General features: G+C 38.2%; 1 protein-coding gene across 5 annotated transcripts in view; it reads right to left on the bottom strand.

Moving 5' to 3' along the window:
- SLC35D2 (solute carrier family 35 member D2) overlaps positions 1 to 18499 on the bottom strand; it is a 57900-nt gene that overhangs the window by 13353 nt on the left and 26048 nt on the right. For 4 of the 5 annotated variants that reach the window (XM_058695476.1, XM_058695475.1, XM_058695478.1 and 1 more), the window contains 3 exons: positions 15468 to 15570; positions 14091 to 14183; positions 9389 to 9456 (listed from right to left, as the gene is read on the bottom strand). In XM_058695476.1, coding sequence (XP_058551459.1) covers positions 9389 to 9456; positions 14091 to 14183; positions 15468 to 15570 — 264 coding nt within the window. Of the gene's footprint in view, positions 1 to 8367; positions 9278 to 9388; positions 9457 to 14090; positions 14184 to 15467; positions 15571 to 18499 lie in introns of those variants that run through there. The other variant, XM_058695477.1, reaches the window with a different exon arrangement.

Below are 18499 nucleotides of genomic sequence, written 5' to 3'. Positions count from 1 at the left end.
ATTTTTTTTTTTACCTTATCAATTCCTTTTTTTCCTTCAAAATGATGAAATGAAGGAATTCACCACAAAGAAAGCTGGAAGAAATGACAGCCAGGGGCTTAAGCAACACACATACAAGCAAGATGTCTGAACCAGAATTTAGAATCACAATAACAAGAATACTAGCTAGGGTCGAAAACAGATTAGAATCCCTCTCTGTGGAGATAAGAAGTAAAAGCTAGTCAGGATGAAATAAAACATGCTATAACTGAGCTGTTATCATGAATGGATGCCACGGCAGCAAGGATGGATGAGGCAGAATAGTGAATCAGCGATATAGAAGACAAACTTATGGAGAATAATGAAGCAGAAAAAAAAAGAGGGAGACTAAGGCAAAAGAGTACAAGAATTAGAGAAATTGGTGACTCATTAATAAGGAACAACATTAGAATCATAGGGGTCCCAGAAGATGAAGAAAGAGAAAAAGGGGTAGAAGGATTATGTGAGCAAATCATAGCAGAAAACTTCCCTAACCCGGGGAAAGACACAGACATCAAAATCCAGGAAACACAAAGGACTCCCATTAGATTCAACAAAAACCGACCATCAATAAGGCATATCACAGTCAAATTCACAAAACACTCAGGCAAGGAGAGAATCGTGAGAGCAGCAAGGGGAAAAAGGTCCTTAAACTACAAGGGAAGATAGATCAGGTTTGCAGCAGACCTATCCACAGAAACTTGGCAGGCCAGAAAGGAGTGGCAGGACATATTCAATGTGCTGAATCAGAAAAATATGCAGCCAAGAATTCTTTATCCAGCAAGACTGTCATTCAAAATAGAAGGAGAGATTAAAAGTTTCCCAGACAAACAAAATTAAAGGATTTCATGACCACTAAACCACCCCTGCAAGAAATTTTAATGGGGGCTCTCTGAAGGGAGAAAAGACGGAAAAAAGAAAAGAAAAAAAAAAAAGACCAAAAGCAACAAAGACTAGAAAGGACCAGAGAACACCACCAGAAACTCCAATTCTACAAGAAACATAATGGCAATAAATTCATATCTTTCAGTACTCACTCAACGTCAATGGACTAAATGCTCCAATCAAAAGACATAGGGTAACAGAATGGATAAGAAAACAAGATCCATCTAAATGCTGTTTACAAGAGACCCACTTTAGACCTAAAGACACCTTCAGATTGAAAGCAAGGGGATGGAGAACCATCTTTCATGGTAACAGTCGACAAAACAAAGCTGGAGTAGCCATATTTATATCAGATTATATCTAGGTTAAAATCTAGACTTTAAAATAAAGACTGTAACAAGAGATGAAGAAAAGCATTATATCATAATTAAGGGGTCTATCCACCAAGAAGATCTAACAATTGTAAACATTTATGCTCCAAATGTGAGAGTACCCAAATATATACATCAATTAATCATAAACATAAACTCACTGATTATACATACCATAATAGTAGGGGACTTCAACATCCCACTTACAACAATGGACAGATCATCTAAGAAGAAAATCAAGAAGGAAACAATGGCTTTGAATGACACACTGGACCAGATGGACTTAACAGATTGTTTCAGAACATTTCATCCTAAAGCAGCAGAATATACATTCTTCTCCAGTGCACATGGAACATTCTACAGAATAGATTACATACTGGGACACAAATCAGCCCTCAACAAGCACAAAAAGATTGAGATTATACTGTGCATAGTTTCAGACCACAACGCTATGAAACTCGAAATCAACCACAAGAAAAAATTTGGAAAGATAACAATTACTTGGAGCCTAAAGAACATCCTACTAAAGAATGAATGAGTTAACCAAGAAGTTAAAGAGGCAATTAAAAAGTACATGGAAGCCAATGAAAATGATAACACCACCACCCAAAACCTCTGGGATGCAAAGGCAGTCATAAGAGGGAAGTATATAGCAATCCAGGTCTTCCTAAAGAAGGAAGAAAGGTCTCAGATACACAATCTAACCTTACATCTTAACGAGCTGGAAAAAGAACAGCAAATAAAACCCAAAGCCAGCAGAAGAAAGAAATAATAATGATTAGAGCAGGAATCAATGCTATCGAAAACAAAAACAAAAACAAACAAACAAACAAACAAACAAACAAAAAACAGTAGAACAGATCAATAAAACCAGAAGCTGGTTCTTTGAAAGAATTAACAAAATTGATAAACCACTATCCAATTTGGTCAAAAAGAAAAAGGAAAGGACCGAAATAAATAAAATCAAGAATGAAAGAGGAGAGATCACAACCAACACAGCAGAAATAAAAATACTAAGAAAATATTATGAGCAATTATATGCCAATAAAATGGGCAATCTGGAAGAAATGGACAAATTCCTAGAAACATATAAACTACCAAAACTGAAACAGGAAGAAATAGAAAATTTTAACAGACCCATAACCAGGAAAGAAATTGAATTAGTAATCAAAAATCTTCTTAAAAAACCAGAGTCCAGGGCTGGATGGCTTTCCAGGGGAATTCTACCAAACATTTAAGGAAGAGTTAACACCTATTCTTTTGAAGCTGTTCCAAAAATTAGAAATGGAAGGAAAACTTCCAAACTCTTTCTATGAAGCCAGCATTACCTTGATTCCAAAACCAGACAAAGACCCCACTAAAAAGGAGAACTACAGACCAATTTCTCTGATGAACTCGGATGCAAAATCCTCAACAAGATATTAGCCAACCAGATCCAACAATACATTAAAAAAATTATTCACCACGACCAAGTGGGATTTACATCTGGGATGCAGGGCTGGTTCAATATTTGCAAAACAATCAATGTGATGCATCACATCAATAAAAGAAAGGAGAAGAACCACATGATCCTCTCAATAGATGCAAAGAAAGCATTTGACAAAATACAGCATCCTCTATTGCTAAAAACCCTTAAGAAAGTAGGGATAGAAGAATCATACTTCAAGATCACAAAAGACATATATGAAAGACCTACCACTGATATCATCCTCAATGGAGAAAAATTGAGAGCTTTCCCCCTAAGGTCAGGAACAAGACAGGGATGTCCACTCTCGCCACTGTTATTCAACATAGTATTGGAAGTCTTAGCCTCAGCAATCAGACAATACAAAGAAATAAAAGGCATCCAAATCAGCCAGGGGGAAGCCAAACTTTCACTCTTCACAGATGACATGATACTCTATATGGAAAACCCAAAAAATTCCACCAAAAAACTGCTAGAACTGATCCATGAATTCAGCAAAGTTGCAGGATATAAAATCAATGCACAGAAATCGGTTGCATTCCTATACACCAACAATGAAGCAACAGAAAGAGAAATCAAGGAATTGATTCCATTTACAACTGCACCAAAAACCATAAAATACCTAGGAATAAATCTAACCAAAAGAGGTGAAAAATCTATATACTGAAAACTATAGAAAACTTATGAAAGAAATTGAAGAAGACACACATAAAAAAGGAAAAATATTCCATGTTCCTGGACTGGCAGAACAAACATCGTTAAAATGTTGATACTACCCAAAGCAATCTACACATTCAATTCAATCCCTATCAAAATAACACCAGCATCTTCACAGAGCTAGAACAATCCTAAAATTTGTATGGAACCAGAAAAGACCCCAAATACCCAAAGCAATCTTGAAAAAGAAAACCAAAGCAGGAGGCATCACAATCCTGGACTTCAAACTGTACTACAAAGCTGTAATCATCAAGACAGTATGATACTGGCACAAGAACAGACACTCAGGTCAATGGAACAGAATAGGGAATCTAGAAATGGACCCACAAACATATGGCCAACTGATCTTTGACAAAGCAGGAAAGAATATCCAATGGAATAAAGACAGTCTCTTCAGCAAGTGGTGCTGGGAAAACTGGATAGCGATATGCAAAAAAATGAACCTGGACCACTTCTAAGAAAAAAAAAATTTATTTATTTACAAAAATAAACTCAAAATGGACGACAGACCTAAATGTAAGACAGAAAGCCATCAAAATCCTAGAGGAGAAAGCAGGCAAAAACCTCTTGGACCTCGGCCACAGCAACTTCTTACTCAACACGTCTCCAGAGGCAAGGGAAACAAAAGCAAAAATGAACTATTGGGACCTCATAAAAATAAAAAACTTCTGCACAGCAAAGGAAACCATCAGCAAAACTAAAAGGCAACCGACAGAATGGGAGAAGATATTTGCAAATGACATATCAGATAAAGGGTTAGTATCCAAAATCTATAAAGAATTTAGCAAACTCAGCACGCAAAAAACAAATAATCCAGTGAAGAAATGGGCAAAAGACATGAATAGACACTTCTCCAAAGAAGACATCCAGATGGCCAACTGACACATGAAAAAATGCTCAACATCACTCATCATCAGGGAAATACAAATCAAAACCACAATGAGATACCACCTCACACCTGTCCGAATGGCTAATATTAACAACTCAAGCAACAAGAGATGTTGGCGAGGATCAGAAGAGGACCTCTTTTGCACTGCTGGTGGGAATGCAAACTGGGGCAGCCAATCTGGAAAACAGTGTGGAGGTTCCTCAAAAAATTAAAACTAGAACTACCCTATGACCCAGCAATTGCACTACTAAGTATTTATCCAAGGGATACAGGGATGCTGTTTCAAAGGGACACATGCACCCCAATGTTTATAGAAGCCCTATCAACAGTAGCCAAAGTATGGAAAGAGCCCAAATGTCCATCCATGGATGAATGGATAAAGAAAATGTGGTATATATATACAGTGGAGTATTACTCAGCAATCAAATAGAATGGAATCTTGCCATTTGCAACTACATGGACGAAACTGGAGGGTATTATGCTAAGCAAAATTAGTCAAAGAAAGATAAATATCATATGACTTCACTCACATGAGGACTTTAAGATACAAAACAGATGAACATAGAGAAGGGAAGCAAAAATAGTAAAAAACAGGGAGGGGGACAAAAACATAAGAGACTCTTAAATATGGAGAAGAAACAGAGGGTTACTGGAGAGATTGTAGGGGAGGGGGTGGGCTAAAAGGGTAAGGGGCATTAAGGAATCTACTCCTGAACAATGAAATCATTGTTGCATTATATGTTAACTAACTTGGATGTAAACTTAAAAAATAAATTAAACAAAAATTTTAAAAAAAGAATTTATCAAACTCAACACCCAAAAAACAAATAATCCAATAAAGAAGTAGTCAGAAGACATGAAGAGACACTTTTCCAAAGATGACATCCAGATAGCTAACAGACATATGAAAAGATGCTCCACATCACTCATCATCAGGGAAATACAAATCAAAACCAAAATAAGATACCACCTCACACCTGTTAGGATGGCTAAAATTAACAACTCAGGAAACAATTGATGTTGGCAAGGATACAGAGAAACGGGAACCCTCTTGAACTATTGATGAGAATGCAAACTGGGGTAGCCCCTCTGGAAAATAGTATGGTGGGCCCTCAAAAAATTAAAAATAGGGGTGCCTGGATGGCGCAGTCGGTTAAGCATCCGACTTCAGCCAGGTCACGATCTCGCGGTCCGTGAGTTCGAGCCCCGCGTCAGGCTCTGGGCTGATGGCTCGGAGCCTGGAGCCTGTTTCCGATTCTGTGTCTCCCTCTCTCTCTGCCCCTCCCCCGTTCATGCTCTGTCTCTCTCTGTCCCAAAAATAAATAAAAAACGTTGAAAAAAAAATTTAAAAAAAAAAAAAAATTAAAAATAGAACTACCCTATGACCCAGCAATTGCACTACTAGGTATTTATCCAAAGGATACAAAAATGCTGATTCTGAAGGGGCACATGCACCCCAATGTTTTAGCAGCACTATCAACAATAGCCAAATCATGGAAAGAGCCAAATGGACATCAACTGATGACTGCATAAAGAAGATGTGGTGTATATATATACAATGGAATATTACTCAGTGATCACAAAGAATGAAATCTTGCCATTTGCAACAATGTGGATGGAGCTAGAATGTATTATGCTAAATGAAATAAGTCAGTCAGAAAAAGACAAGTATTGTGGAATTTAATTAACAAAACAGATGATCACTGGGGAAGGGAAGGAAAAGTAAGACAAAAACAGAGAGGGAAGCAAACCATAAAAGACTCTTAAACACAGTGAAGAAACTGAGGGTTGGTGTTGGGATGGGCTACATGGGTGATGGGCATTAAGGAGGGCACTTGTTGGATAAGCACTGGGTCTTATATGGAAGTGATGAACCACTGGTTTCTCCTGTATGTTATGTTACTGTATGTTAACAAACTTCAATTTAAATAAATTATGTACTCTAAGAAAAAAAGAAAAGAAAAACCCTAAGTAACAAAGACAAGTCACATGCTGGAATGAGATATTTAAGTATATAAGGCTAATAAAGAGTCAATATCTATAATAAAAATAGAAAATAATAAGGAAGAGAAAATATACTTACAGTACTGTATGTATTTATTGAGAAAATTCACACATAAATGAACCCACACAGTTCATTTACGTGTCGTTCAAGGGTCAACTGTATATGTAACAGAAAAAAAAACTATTGAAGCCATGCACTATAGGAAGAACCAATTCTGTCTGGGGTGAAAAGAGGTCAGCTCAAAAACAGGCTGACCTCAAGAAATAGAAATATTTAACAACAGTTAACATTACTGGGCATTTTCCGTGTCCAGCATTGTTCTAAGTGCTCATCTCTATGATCTCATTCAATCCACATCCTATGAATCAGATACTTTATCTCATTGTCCACATTTTAAAGATAAGGAAATTGAGGCTCAGAGTGGTTAAATAACTTGTCCAAGGACCCAGAGTTAGTAAGTGGCAAAGCCATGATTCAAACCCAGGCCATCTGATTCCAGAGTTCAGACACTTAGCTGCTGGAATAGTGCCATGATTTTAGTGTCCTCAAAAGACCCACTTAAAAAACAGACCTACCTAGTTTTCATCCTTAAAGCTGGGTAAAACCTGAAATCTTGATGATTTCATCATTTACTGATTTATTTATAATTGATATGCCTTTATGGCATTTTCATTTGCAAAGTGACTACTGATGACAAAAACCTTTATAAAGTATTTATTTTCTAAGAAACACATTATTAAAAAGGAAAAAATGCATGGAGTTATACACAGATAGGGCCAGGCCTATGGCAGGCAAGTCCCAGAGAGTGGCAGCTCACATCCAGACCCCCCCAGCGCATCATTCACTGAGGACAGCTGACATTGAAGGGTTTACTTCTTGATTTCCTTCAAGGAATGACTAAGTGGTATAATGCAAGTAAAAAAAACCAAAAATTAAAAAACAAAATAGAAACAGTATCTCATTGAGTTTATAGTGAAATGAGAAAAACTTTGAAATTTAGCTCTGTTGTTCATAGGTGAATCTGGGATTAGCCAGGGAAAAGTGCTAGTCTGAGTTTGTGTGATATGGGTTGAATTTTTTTTAACCAGAGAGAAAAGATGGTTTGACAAAGGGTGATTCACAAGCATGGCTTAGATTTTGTTTTCAAAGTTAAATGTCAGCCAACAACTGGGAAAACTACAAATATTTCACTTATGTTTCTGACAATGGCTACCTAAGTGCCCTAAGGGACCCTCCCATTGCAAAGCAACCTATGCCTGGAAAGGACACACTACTTGAGAGATCACTGGTCTTGAAAGAGGCACAAGAGGTCACCCAAACCCTCCTCCTTTAAAAAAGGAGGACCTGGAATGAAATAAGTCAGTCAGAGAAAGACAAGTATTGTGTTAACAACAGTTAACAGTTAACATCAGTCTGTGGACTGATAAAGTATTAGGGCCAGGCAGGAGTCGGAGCAGAACACAACTGAAACAGAATAGGGGTGCCTTGGGGCAGAGACCTTAGCAGAACAGCACTGTCTGGAAACAGCCTTGAGCCAGACTCCATGTTGGGAGGGACACTTTAGCTCACTGAGCCTAGACCCTCAGAAATGCACACAGCGGTCCAGGTCAGGGGCAATGCCTGGCTGTCAGCAGGACCAGAAACAATTTGTCCCCACAGGAAGGTTTCTCAAATTTGCATTTTGTTATGAGCGTTCAGCCCATAACACTGATTAAGCACTGTGCTCACAATGACAAGTCACCAACCACACACAGTTTGACAGTCACAAACTATATATAACATTTAGATTCTTAAAAACTGCAGATAATTGGAATCATTAAATGAAGAATACAGAACAGCTATGTGTATAACATTTAAAGAAATGAAAGTTACTACAGTCACAAAGATCACCAATGAGAGAATGTTAGGAATGAATAAGTTTGTAAAAAAAAAAAAAAAAAAAAAAAAAAACCACATGAAACTCACAAATAAAAAATTGTTAAAATCAAAAAGTCAATCAAGAGGCTCAACATTAAATCAGACACAGCTAAAAAGAGAATAAGTGAAATGGAAGTTATACATAAATGTTTTCATCGTGTGAGACTACATCACTGCAATTAAAATCAAGTTTGAGAATTTTTAAGTGTTGATCAAAGAGACTGAGGTGTTCTTAGCCAATTTAAACATAATGAAAACTGTACTATTGATGGTAAAAAAAAAAAAGGGGGGGGGGGAAATTCACAGAATTACTTTTGATAAGTAATTCCCTGACATAGTCATTCAAAGCACCTTTCAGTATGGGATAAGATAGGTGTTCGTCTATGCATGTAGCCCCACTCAGGAAAGATATGCCAAAAACTTCAAACAGGGGTCACCTCTGAAGAAGAAAACTGCAGTGCTGGGGGACAGGGAAAAATAGAGTAGCTTTTGTTCCCTGTGAATTCTGTTGCAGTTCTTGGATTATTTAGTTGCGTGTATTACCTATTCATGAAAGGGAATTTTCAAGTTTTCAGAAGATAAAAGACACAGGCTGCATGGCTTCTCAACAGGAAGACAGACGTAAGGAAAATTTTAAGACAAAAGCCTAAAATTGTTGGACAATACAATGGCTTGGACAAAGCTCCTCAGAAATTTCCCTGAATACAGCAGGTATGGCACTAGAGTAAATGGTTGTCATTTCCACATATTTATGTGGGTGGAAGATCTTGAAAACTGAGGGACATTGTAGCAAAGACAACAAATAGCACTGAATGTAATACATCAGCGGACCTCATGCAGACTAACTTTCAGAAATCAATAGACAACATCATATTTTGGAGAAATGTGATGTTAACATGACTCTCAAAAATAACAGTGTTTCATGCTTGCTCCTGGTCTTTTGGGCTGTGTTCCCAGGGATCCTGGGTCTCACTCCACTCCTCTGCTGCAGGGGTACTTTCCAGAGAAAGCTGGAGAAGCATAGACGAAGGGATTTTAACAGAGCATACAGAACGTATATTTCGATTTGACTTGTCAAGAGATGTCATAGACCGAGCTTCTACTTGTCTATGGTTTCTTACCCCAAAAAACAGGAAAGAAGAAACTGTATGATAAATAGAACATTCTTCCATTCATTGAATTCAGTAGCCTATTACAAAAAAGAAAGAAAACTAATGGTTAGACTCATAATACTGCAGTTTAAATTTATGGATTTTACCAAATCGTGTTTTATTACAGGAACCACTTTCCCAAACAAAATACAACTTAAAAAATCCTAGCCAATACCAGCTGTGGGATGTTGGGCATATCACTTTTACTCCCTAAATCTCAGATTCCTTTCACAAAACAGGGATTTTTTTAAAAAACTTCCTCAAAAAGTCCATGTGAGGATTTAATGAAACTATTGAGAACCTGGCGGGAGCCAAGGATCCAACATCACTATTGTTGCTGTGACTTTATTAATCTGTAATTAACTCTTTATTAATCTGTAGTCACAAAATCAGGATTGGGTTTACTTTTTATAAATAATCTTAGAAGAAGGGTGCCCAGAGGGCTCAGTCAGTTGAGCATCCAACTTCGGCTCAGGTCATGATCTCACCAGTTTGTGAGTTCGAGCCCCACATTGGGCTCACACTGTTAGCAAGAGCCCGCTTTGGATCCTCTGTCCCCTTCTCTCTGCCCCACCCCCACTCATGCTTGCTCGCTCTCTCTCAAAAATAAACCTTAAAATTTTGGGGGGGTAATAAATAATCTTAGAAGAAAGCTTATTAGAAAATTAATAATAATGGCTAAGTCCATGAAATATTTTCAAGAATTTACAAATGCTCAGTAAGTATTATGAACAAATAAACTAAATTATTTGCTTTTTGCAAAGCAAGGAAGTAATTGGGGTGGTGGAGTTAAGACAGAAGTTGGGTGCAGGAGTTTCAACTCTCAAGAACTTAGCTGAGAAGATGAAATTAACCCCCTTGAAATGACAGGTAACAATAAAAAGGAGCATTTTATTCATGATTTGCCCTTTGTCTACATCCAAAAATGATTTTAAAGTGACTCAAGACAATAAGCATGTGCTGCACATAAGCATGTGCTGAATAACACAGTTGAACATAAGCTCTATTCACTTCCTACTAGGCAAAACTTGGTTAATCAAGTTTTATAAGTTTACAGATTTAAAACTATTTAAATTCTTGTTAAGTTTAGAATTCAAAAATTTTAAGCCAATTAGAATGGAATTCTCCCCCAATTAATACAATCTTGCCACGCTTGTTATTTTTTCATTAGTAAGACTCTGCCCACATCTCTTATCAAAAAGATACACGTTAAATATTGATGATAACTGTTGAAGCTGGTTGGCGGGTATGTGGGGTCTGTTATACTATTTGTTCTCCTTCTGTATAGGTTTGAAAGTTTCCAGCATAAAATTATTTTTTTAATGCTTACTTGTGAAAGGAAAATATAAATATAAAGCTGTCTTACTGTCAAAGGGGCAGAAAACATCCAAGGTAGTCAAAGATCAAAACCAAACAAAAACTATAGAAAACACTCTGTATCTAAAGTTAAAATAAAACTGGAAATAAGAGAAAACAATATGCTCCAAACTCCAAGTCACAGATAGAAAAACATTTATTTGCTCAACAAACTGGAAGTATTTACTCAACAAGCTGAAACTATTTCTGCAAACAGTAAATAAAAACTGTTCTGATACCATATAAACCACTGAGGGCTATGTAGTAATCTTCACAAAAATATCTGGATTCTTTGCCAATCTATATTTTAATAGATTTTAGTTTTATTTTGTTCCTTTAATAATGATGAGGCTGTGCTGGTGGCATTTTAAAAAATAATGTAAAAAATAATGTAGTATGACATTTATTTTAAAACAAAATAATTAAAGGTGAAGAACGATGAAGTGCTGCTTCCTTTAGACTTGCTATTGCTGTGCTCGCTTCGGCAGCACATATACTAGACTTGCTATTTCTCTAGCAGTATGGTGGAGCATGCATCTTTTTTATTTTGCATTTATGCATTTTTTTTATCAGAAAAATAAATCCTATTATTTACCCTATTCATGAAATGCAAAATACCCCATGTACTTTGAGCCTGGTGCAGCAATTCAAATGACTAAAAAAAGGTCACCCAAACAGTATTATCTAGGGGCCCAAATTGTTGACAAGAGGAGCTGGCATCATGAACTTGGACAATCAGAGACAGAGTCAAGGTGCTGTTACCAGGTTTGTTGACCGTGTAAGTCCAAGGTCCCAGAGTGAGTGAATCTCCATGCAGTAAGTCATACACATGAGTCTTAACCACAACCTCTGATCCTCTCCAGCCAACCAGGAAAAATGCTTCACCTAAGTACTTTTTCTATTAACAAGTTAATATTTTGCCCTAATTTATCAATCAATTTCTGCTATAATCAAACCAAACTTGGCAAACAAAATGCAATTTTATAGGCTAACACATCTAATTATATAAGTTCTCTTCTTTATTACATTCGGTTCACAATCTAAAATGGATTCACACATGGTTAAAAGTAACCAATTGGAAGAAGCTTACGATTCAATGGAATGAACACACAGCAGAACAATCTTACTAGTGAAAAATACATTATTTTTTTCCACAGGGTTTTAAAAATCACTGATTATAGTGAGTGTCCCATATCTTCTGGATCTCCTATCATACAATACTTTTAAATTAAAATAGAGTCAAATTTTTAACTTCGTGATTTTGTATCTTATCATTTTTACAGAAGGCCCTTTTAACAGTTATAAACACATTCTACTTTTTTTCCAATTATAAGTTTCTTATAGATTTTTACATAAATCTATATATTTAGCTCTGATCCATCTGGAATTTCTGTGGAGAGTAATCACAGCTGGGGCTCTAAGGTACCTAGAGAAACTGTAGATTAGAAGCCTGGTCAAAAAAGAGACTAGATAGGGTACATATTGAGATAGTTCAGCACCAAAAACCAGGATAGGAGCATAACATTCTTCTAGAACACCACTACTTAATAAGTTAAAGTATACATTAGGCCTCTTGTACTTTCTAAGATATAAGTGATAGGTTATGGTTTTTCATGCATGAAGGCAAGAAACACTTTTCATGTACAATAAGGTAACTAAGATTACAGTGGAGAATGGGTTCCAGAGCAAGATTGCCTGGATCGATCACCTGCTGTCCTTGGATGGTATTTAAACACCGTGCTCTAGATTCCTCATCTACAAGATGAATAGCAAACAGTCCCTTCTCCTCAGAAGGCTGCTGTGGAAAGCAGTGAAATCGTTCATGTACAGTGCTTTAAACAATGTCTGATACAGTAAGTCCTCAATAAATATTAGCTGCTATTATTTTTATTATTACCTGAGAAAGTATAATAATTCTGCAGGGATAATCGTTACAAGGAAGAGAAACTTCTGAGAGCCCATGTTACAAGTTATAAAGCAATGGTTTGGGTGTGGGAACATATATTCCTATCAAAACAATGTTATCAATTATTAACATAATACATCTAGTCAATTTAATTCATAAGGTACCTAAACTTCAGTTTCTGGTCTGTTTCCTCTTCTGAACAGGAACTGTACAAATGAAAAGTATAGCTTTGAGAAAGAATATGAAACCCTGACATCCACCCAGGAGCCCACAAGAGCCTGCAGCCTTCTGGAAGTACTCAACCCCCTAAAAGGCGGGGGTTGAATGGGGGGAGATGGAATCAACTCAAACTGTTTGCACCACAGAAACATGCTGATTAGTAAACACAGAAATAACAGTCATGTGGCAGGATTGGGTTACTGCACAAGGCCTCTCTAAACACCCCCTCTCACCCCCACCCCTGTCGGTCCAGCAACAAAAGGGTTGCTGAGGGTTGGTTCTGTGGGTGGAGGCCAGACTGGACCACAATTTTGCCTAGCAAATCTTCTCATGCGAACTTACACATCTCCCTTAAGATACAGGCAAAATTCTTAGAAGGGGTGTAGCTGGCAACTTTCTGAAAAAGTAGGGCTTGGCAGCGGCTGACACACCTCAAGGTGGCTACTGTGGATGCTACTGGGTGAACATCACCCTTCCTGAATGACTGGTCTTCACTCCCTCCAGCTGGGCCCCCTCTGTTTCTACTCATCTACCATCTTATTTGTCTCTCATGTATGTGCAGCAGACAGGTGAGCAGGGCAGATACCAAAAGAGTAACACATTCTCAAAATTCAAATGTACATCCTGGAATATTTAGAGACAAAATCCCATGATATCTGGAATTTGCTTTAAAATATTCCAGAGGGGGGGAAAAATGAAAGCAGATGGGGACAGATGAAATAAGAATGACAAAACGCCGAAAAGTATTGACCCTGGGCGGTGGGTACAGGAGAGTTCATTTAATTATTCTCTGTACTTTGCATATGTTTCAAAATGTGCATTATAAAGGTAATAGATAATAAATCCATTTTTAAAACTATCAAAATCCCCTTCTAAGTTAGTTTTCCTGGGATCCCCACATCAGCAAACGGGGATACGAAGGCTCAAACTCAGATTTTTACTGTTGTAGTTTTCCAAAATCTTCAAGTCCAGAATTCTTGTGACTACTTCTGCTGCTTCCCAGGTGTCTAAAGATAAACACCAAAGGAAGGATAGCATCAGAGGTATTACTGGTGATGTCACACATCTCGATTCCATGTACCCTCCTGGTAATCCGACTTACCTTTAAGCTTTACACTGCAGTACAAAAAGTTAACTATTAAGACTCTCAGAGGCTGCTCAGCAGGAATGTAATGACTGTCACCAGCTCACCTGCTGAAGGTCTCCAGTAGAGACACTGATGATAAGAGTTGGTATAATCATGAAGCAGGCATTGTAGAAAAGCACTCCATATTTGCCTAACTCCTACAAAAACAAAGAAAATACTGAATTTTAGAAACACAAAGCATCAAATTTCGAAGGTATTTATATAACTATGTATTTATGCAGAGTTAAAAATCTATTCTGACCAACTCTGTATTGGAATATTTTCAGTAAATTCCTAATGTAAAATGCTTCACCTCAAGCATATCATGATAGCAAAACATTTGTTTTAAACAAAAATGGCAGATAAAATGGATGAATATGGATGGACTCTGAGGCCCACCCATCTCTCGCATTCTAATTGTTTTTTTTTTTTTATCATTTTGTCTGCAAAATGAGAAATCTGGAACAAAATTAAGAACATTTAAAATGTTAATATAAACACAACTCCTTAAAAACATCTGCTCTTTCTGGTAAGGAACAGCAGTGTTAAAATACAAGGTATCTCATTTTCTAATCTTGCATAAATTTACTTTTCATTAAAGTGGCTTCACTACTTCTCTACCATTTTTCATAAAGGGTGACATACTGTGACCCTCAAAAGGCAAAAAACCTGTTTTTGTAAAACTGCCACCAGTAAAAAAACAAAGGGCCCTGCAGAAAAAAACAGTGCAGATAAAAAGCAGCTCACAGAAATGAGTCTGTCCATCAAAGCAAACTCCCTCACTCAACACAAAGAACTTGGAACAAAGCAACATATGCCTGGCTCATCCTCCAGAGCTTCCGGAACAGCTGGGGTGGGGTAAGCACTGTCCCCCCACCCCCACAGACGTGGAGGCGGCCATATGCAAGAAACGCCCATCTGCCCACCAGTCTCTGGGGAGACCGCTCAGTTACTGACCAGGAGAGGCAGTTCCTGCTGGGCAAGACCTTACAAATGATCCATTCCACAGATGATGAAACTGAGGTTTGGAGAAGTTTAAGGGTCCAAGTCACAACAACCAGTAAGCAGCGTAACTTTTATATGTAACCCATACCTTCAGACTCTCAAACTGGAGTGGCTCTCAGAATACCCCTGACTTTGCCTTGGTCACTGATGAGGATAGCAAAAAAACACCTTTTAATTTTAATCTGCCTCTCAAAATAATCTCTTTATATATTCTGACTTTGCATCTAAAATAGTGTCTTATTTTCAACCAAAACTTTGTAAGGTAAGGGATAACAAGAACCCATACAAACAAGATAACTGAAAAGAAATTAGTGACTTATAAAGCATATCATGTAAATTAAATTATGTGCCAACTTTACAAATCCATTTTATTTTTTCATGTAATTTCAGGGGCCAGAGGACAAAGCCTAAAAATCAAAGGAGTGAAGATCTGGTACCTTTGGGTCCATTTTCTGTTTGGTATAAACTCCATTTGCTGCTGTGAAGATATCATTCAGGAATACAAAAATATAGCCTTCCAAGTTAAAGGCAAGATCAGAACTGGGAGGGAGAACACAAAAGGATGATTATTCAGAAACTCACAACTTGGCCTTCAAGCCTGCCTGTTTTATCTTGCCCTAATCAAATCCACTTGTGATGCTAGTAACCACCTTCTTTTCCTCTGGCATATTTCCCCCCTGTGGTTAATTCCTCTGCTTTGCCTCCAGACAAAACAAAACCAGGCCATCAGGTGGCTTCAATTTAATCATGAATGGCTTAAAACCAGAGCAACATTAACCACCTTCCTTTAACTGCAAAGCCCTTTCTTTCGCCAACTGATCAAATGGCGTAATAATCGGTGAGCTCTGCTTTTCTGAGGAGAATGATTTGTCCAACCCACCCAGTGGCTTTGCTTATTGTAATAAACAGGGCCATCTCCAGGGGAGATGCCCTGTGGGGACAGCTGGGCAGTGACTGGGGCAAGAGAGGTCGAAAGAGGAACTGACACCTCCATCTGGTGTCCCGCCGGTCACATCATCCACCAGCACGCCCCCACCCTGTTTGTCAAAAAGGCAAGGCAGCAATCCATTCCTTCTCTGCAATTCCTCTAAGGCTACCTTCTCCTCATTCTTTTGAACATCTTCTTTTCTACTTCCATTTTATATAAATAACACTGGTATAAAAATGTTCGGGGGCACACGGCACAGGGAGAGAAAGAACAGCTGAGCCATGATATGAGTCACCTACTACACTTGATCCTACAGACAGTGCCAGACCCATGTCATAATTCATAAATACATATCATCAAGGAGGTTTCCTCTACCCTCTTAGGTTCAGTGACTGGAGCCTGCAAATTTAACTGATAGTAGCTTAACAAGAAAAAAGGAATACAACTTTTACAAAACATTTCGCATGTATAGGAGTTCACAAAAAAGAAATGAATCTCAAATAAGTGGACAGACTCTGCGGCTTATATATCATTTTAACAAAAAAAGACATTTGGATTCCAAGGAACAAATAAATTATGGAGAAAGGACTAGGAAATGCATGGGGGAAACCAATGGAAGATAAGTGTTACTGTAGTAAGGTTTATCTACACAGACTCATCTCGGTGCAGGTCTTCTGTCTCCAGTGAGAACTGCTCTCCTACTCCTGGTGCAGGAGAAGGGGGGCACATTCACAAAGGGAAATTTATGGTCTGCTTTTAGGCAGGAAAGGGGAAGATCGAGAACTCTTCCTACATCTGTTGGTTCTCAATTGCCTTCAGCTCAAAATAATGTTTGTGCCCAAGTGGCATATTTTAGAATGGCATATCCTGATCTCCTGCAACATAAAAATTTGTTTTAAAGAAAGATCATTTCTAACCAAAGAAAAAGAAATAGAGAGGCAAAAGTTGTGTCAAATTCTGAATGCAAACTAAACCAGATTTGCTTGAGGCTTCTGCTGGCATTATTAACTACAAATATATTTGTGAGAATGTAAATTAACTTTAGATCATCATAAATCAGAATTCTCTGGCTCAATCACACAAAAAATAAAATCTCTTAAAATAAGGGTCTTCCAAATCTCATCCCTACCCACATTTGGCTCCATGTTAAGAAGCGTCTGCTGTTCCGCAAAATGGCAAAGAGTCCAATGGATAAAAGAGCCAGGTTTCTAGGGGAGTGGAAAGGTGTTGCTCACTTCCTAGGAGAGCCCGAGGGAAATTCCCAGACTTCTCAGATCTGCTCCGGGGGCCTCAAGTTTCCTAGCACCACTTGTTTAGGCCACTGGTAAAAGCACAGAAATTTGAAAAGAATTCATTTGCTTTAATAAATGAGAGCAAATTCATGGTTAACCCTTTAGTTGTCCTTTACGGCTGTTTACAGACATGATATTTTAACTTTATCTGGCCATGTAACTTGCTTCAGCAAACAAAATGTAAGAGGAAGTAATGCATGGCATTTCCAGGAAAAAGCTTGAAGAGCTGGGGTACGATTCCCCACATGCCCTTTTCCCTCCCTTTGAGGAAGGGGTTCCATCAGCTTAGGTCCCTGAGTAGCTACAATGAGCTGAGCACCCTCAGAGCGTTAACTAATGTTGGTCTGAGTAAGTAGTGTGAGCAGAATATACTTGGTATGTTAATGTGGGAGCTGTTTGTTACAGCAGCATAAACTGGCTCATCTGAGTAAATCAGCTCTACAGTTATTTGCATTTAGACGAGGTGATTTGAATGAGCAGAGAGAAGGTTGGGGGTCACAGCTAGCCTGCAGCTAAGAACTGTGCTTGTCACCCACCTAGATAGTATCCATTCTGTGGGTGCTGAGGATGGGAAAGGTTGAGAAGTACTGTTCCAAGCTGGCTCTTGGGGGAAAGTTAGATGTTTTGGGAACACTACCCTTTGAGCTCATTAGAATATCACATGTGCTAATTATGAGCTGAATTTCTATTCACTGGGTCTGGAAATACGCCTCCGTATACACAGCATCTGAAGCACCATTCCTCACGAAAGCCTTACAGACATTTTTATAAACCATTTTTTTTTTTAATTTTTTTTTTCAACGTTTTTTATTTATTTTTGGGACAGAGAGAGACAGAGCATGAACGGGGGAGGGGCAGAGAGAGAGGGAGACACAGAATCGGAAACAGGCTCCAGGCTCCGAGCCATCAGCCCAGAGCCTGACGCAGGGCTCCAACTCACGGACCGCGAGATCGTGACCTGGCTGAAGTCGGACGCTTAACCGACTGCGCCACCCAGGCGCCCCTATAAACCATTTTTGTAAAAGTATACAATTGACTCTGAGTAGTTTCCAAATCAAGCTCTAAGAAACTTACAAAAAAGAGGCTGCCCAGGGGACACCTCAAAGCGCTGTGGGAGGAGGGCACTTTCAACAGAGCACCTCCCTCTTTTAGCTACTTTGCTCCTATGATTATCTTGGAACAAAATCTTCATGACTACAACAGGCTCTAAGTTCTGCTGTTTAAAGTCCACATACCAGAGACCTAAAAC

The sequence above is a fragment of the Neofelis nebulosa genome, chromosome 12 (assembly GCF_028018385.1).
Source record: "Neofelis nebulosa isolate mNeoNeb1 chromosome 12, mNeoNeb1.pri, whole genome shotgun sequence".
Taxonomy (NCBI): Eukaryota; Metazoa; Chordata; class Mammalia; order Carnivora; family Felidae; genus Neofelis; species Neofelis nebulosa.
The sequence above is the reverse complement of the archived record's forward strand: the minus strand, read 5'-3'. Positions and strand labels throughout refer to the sequence as shown.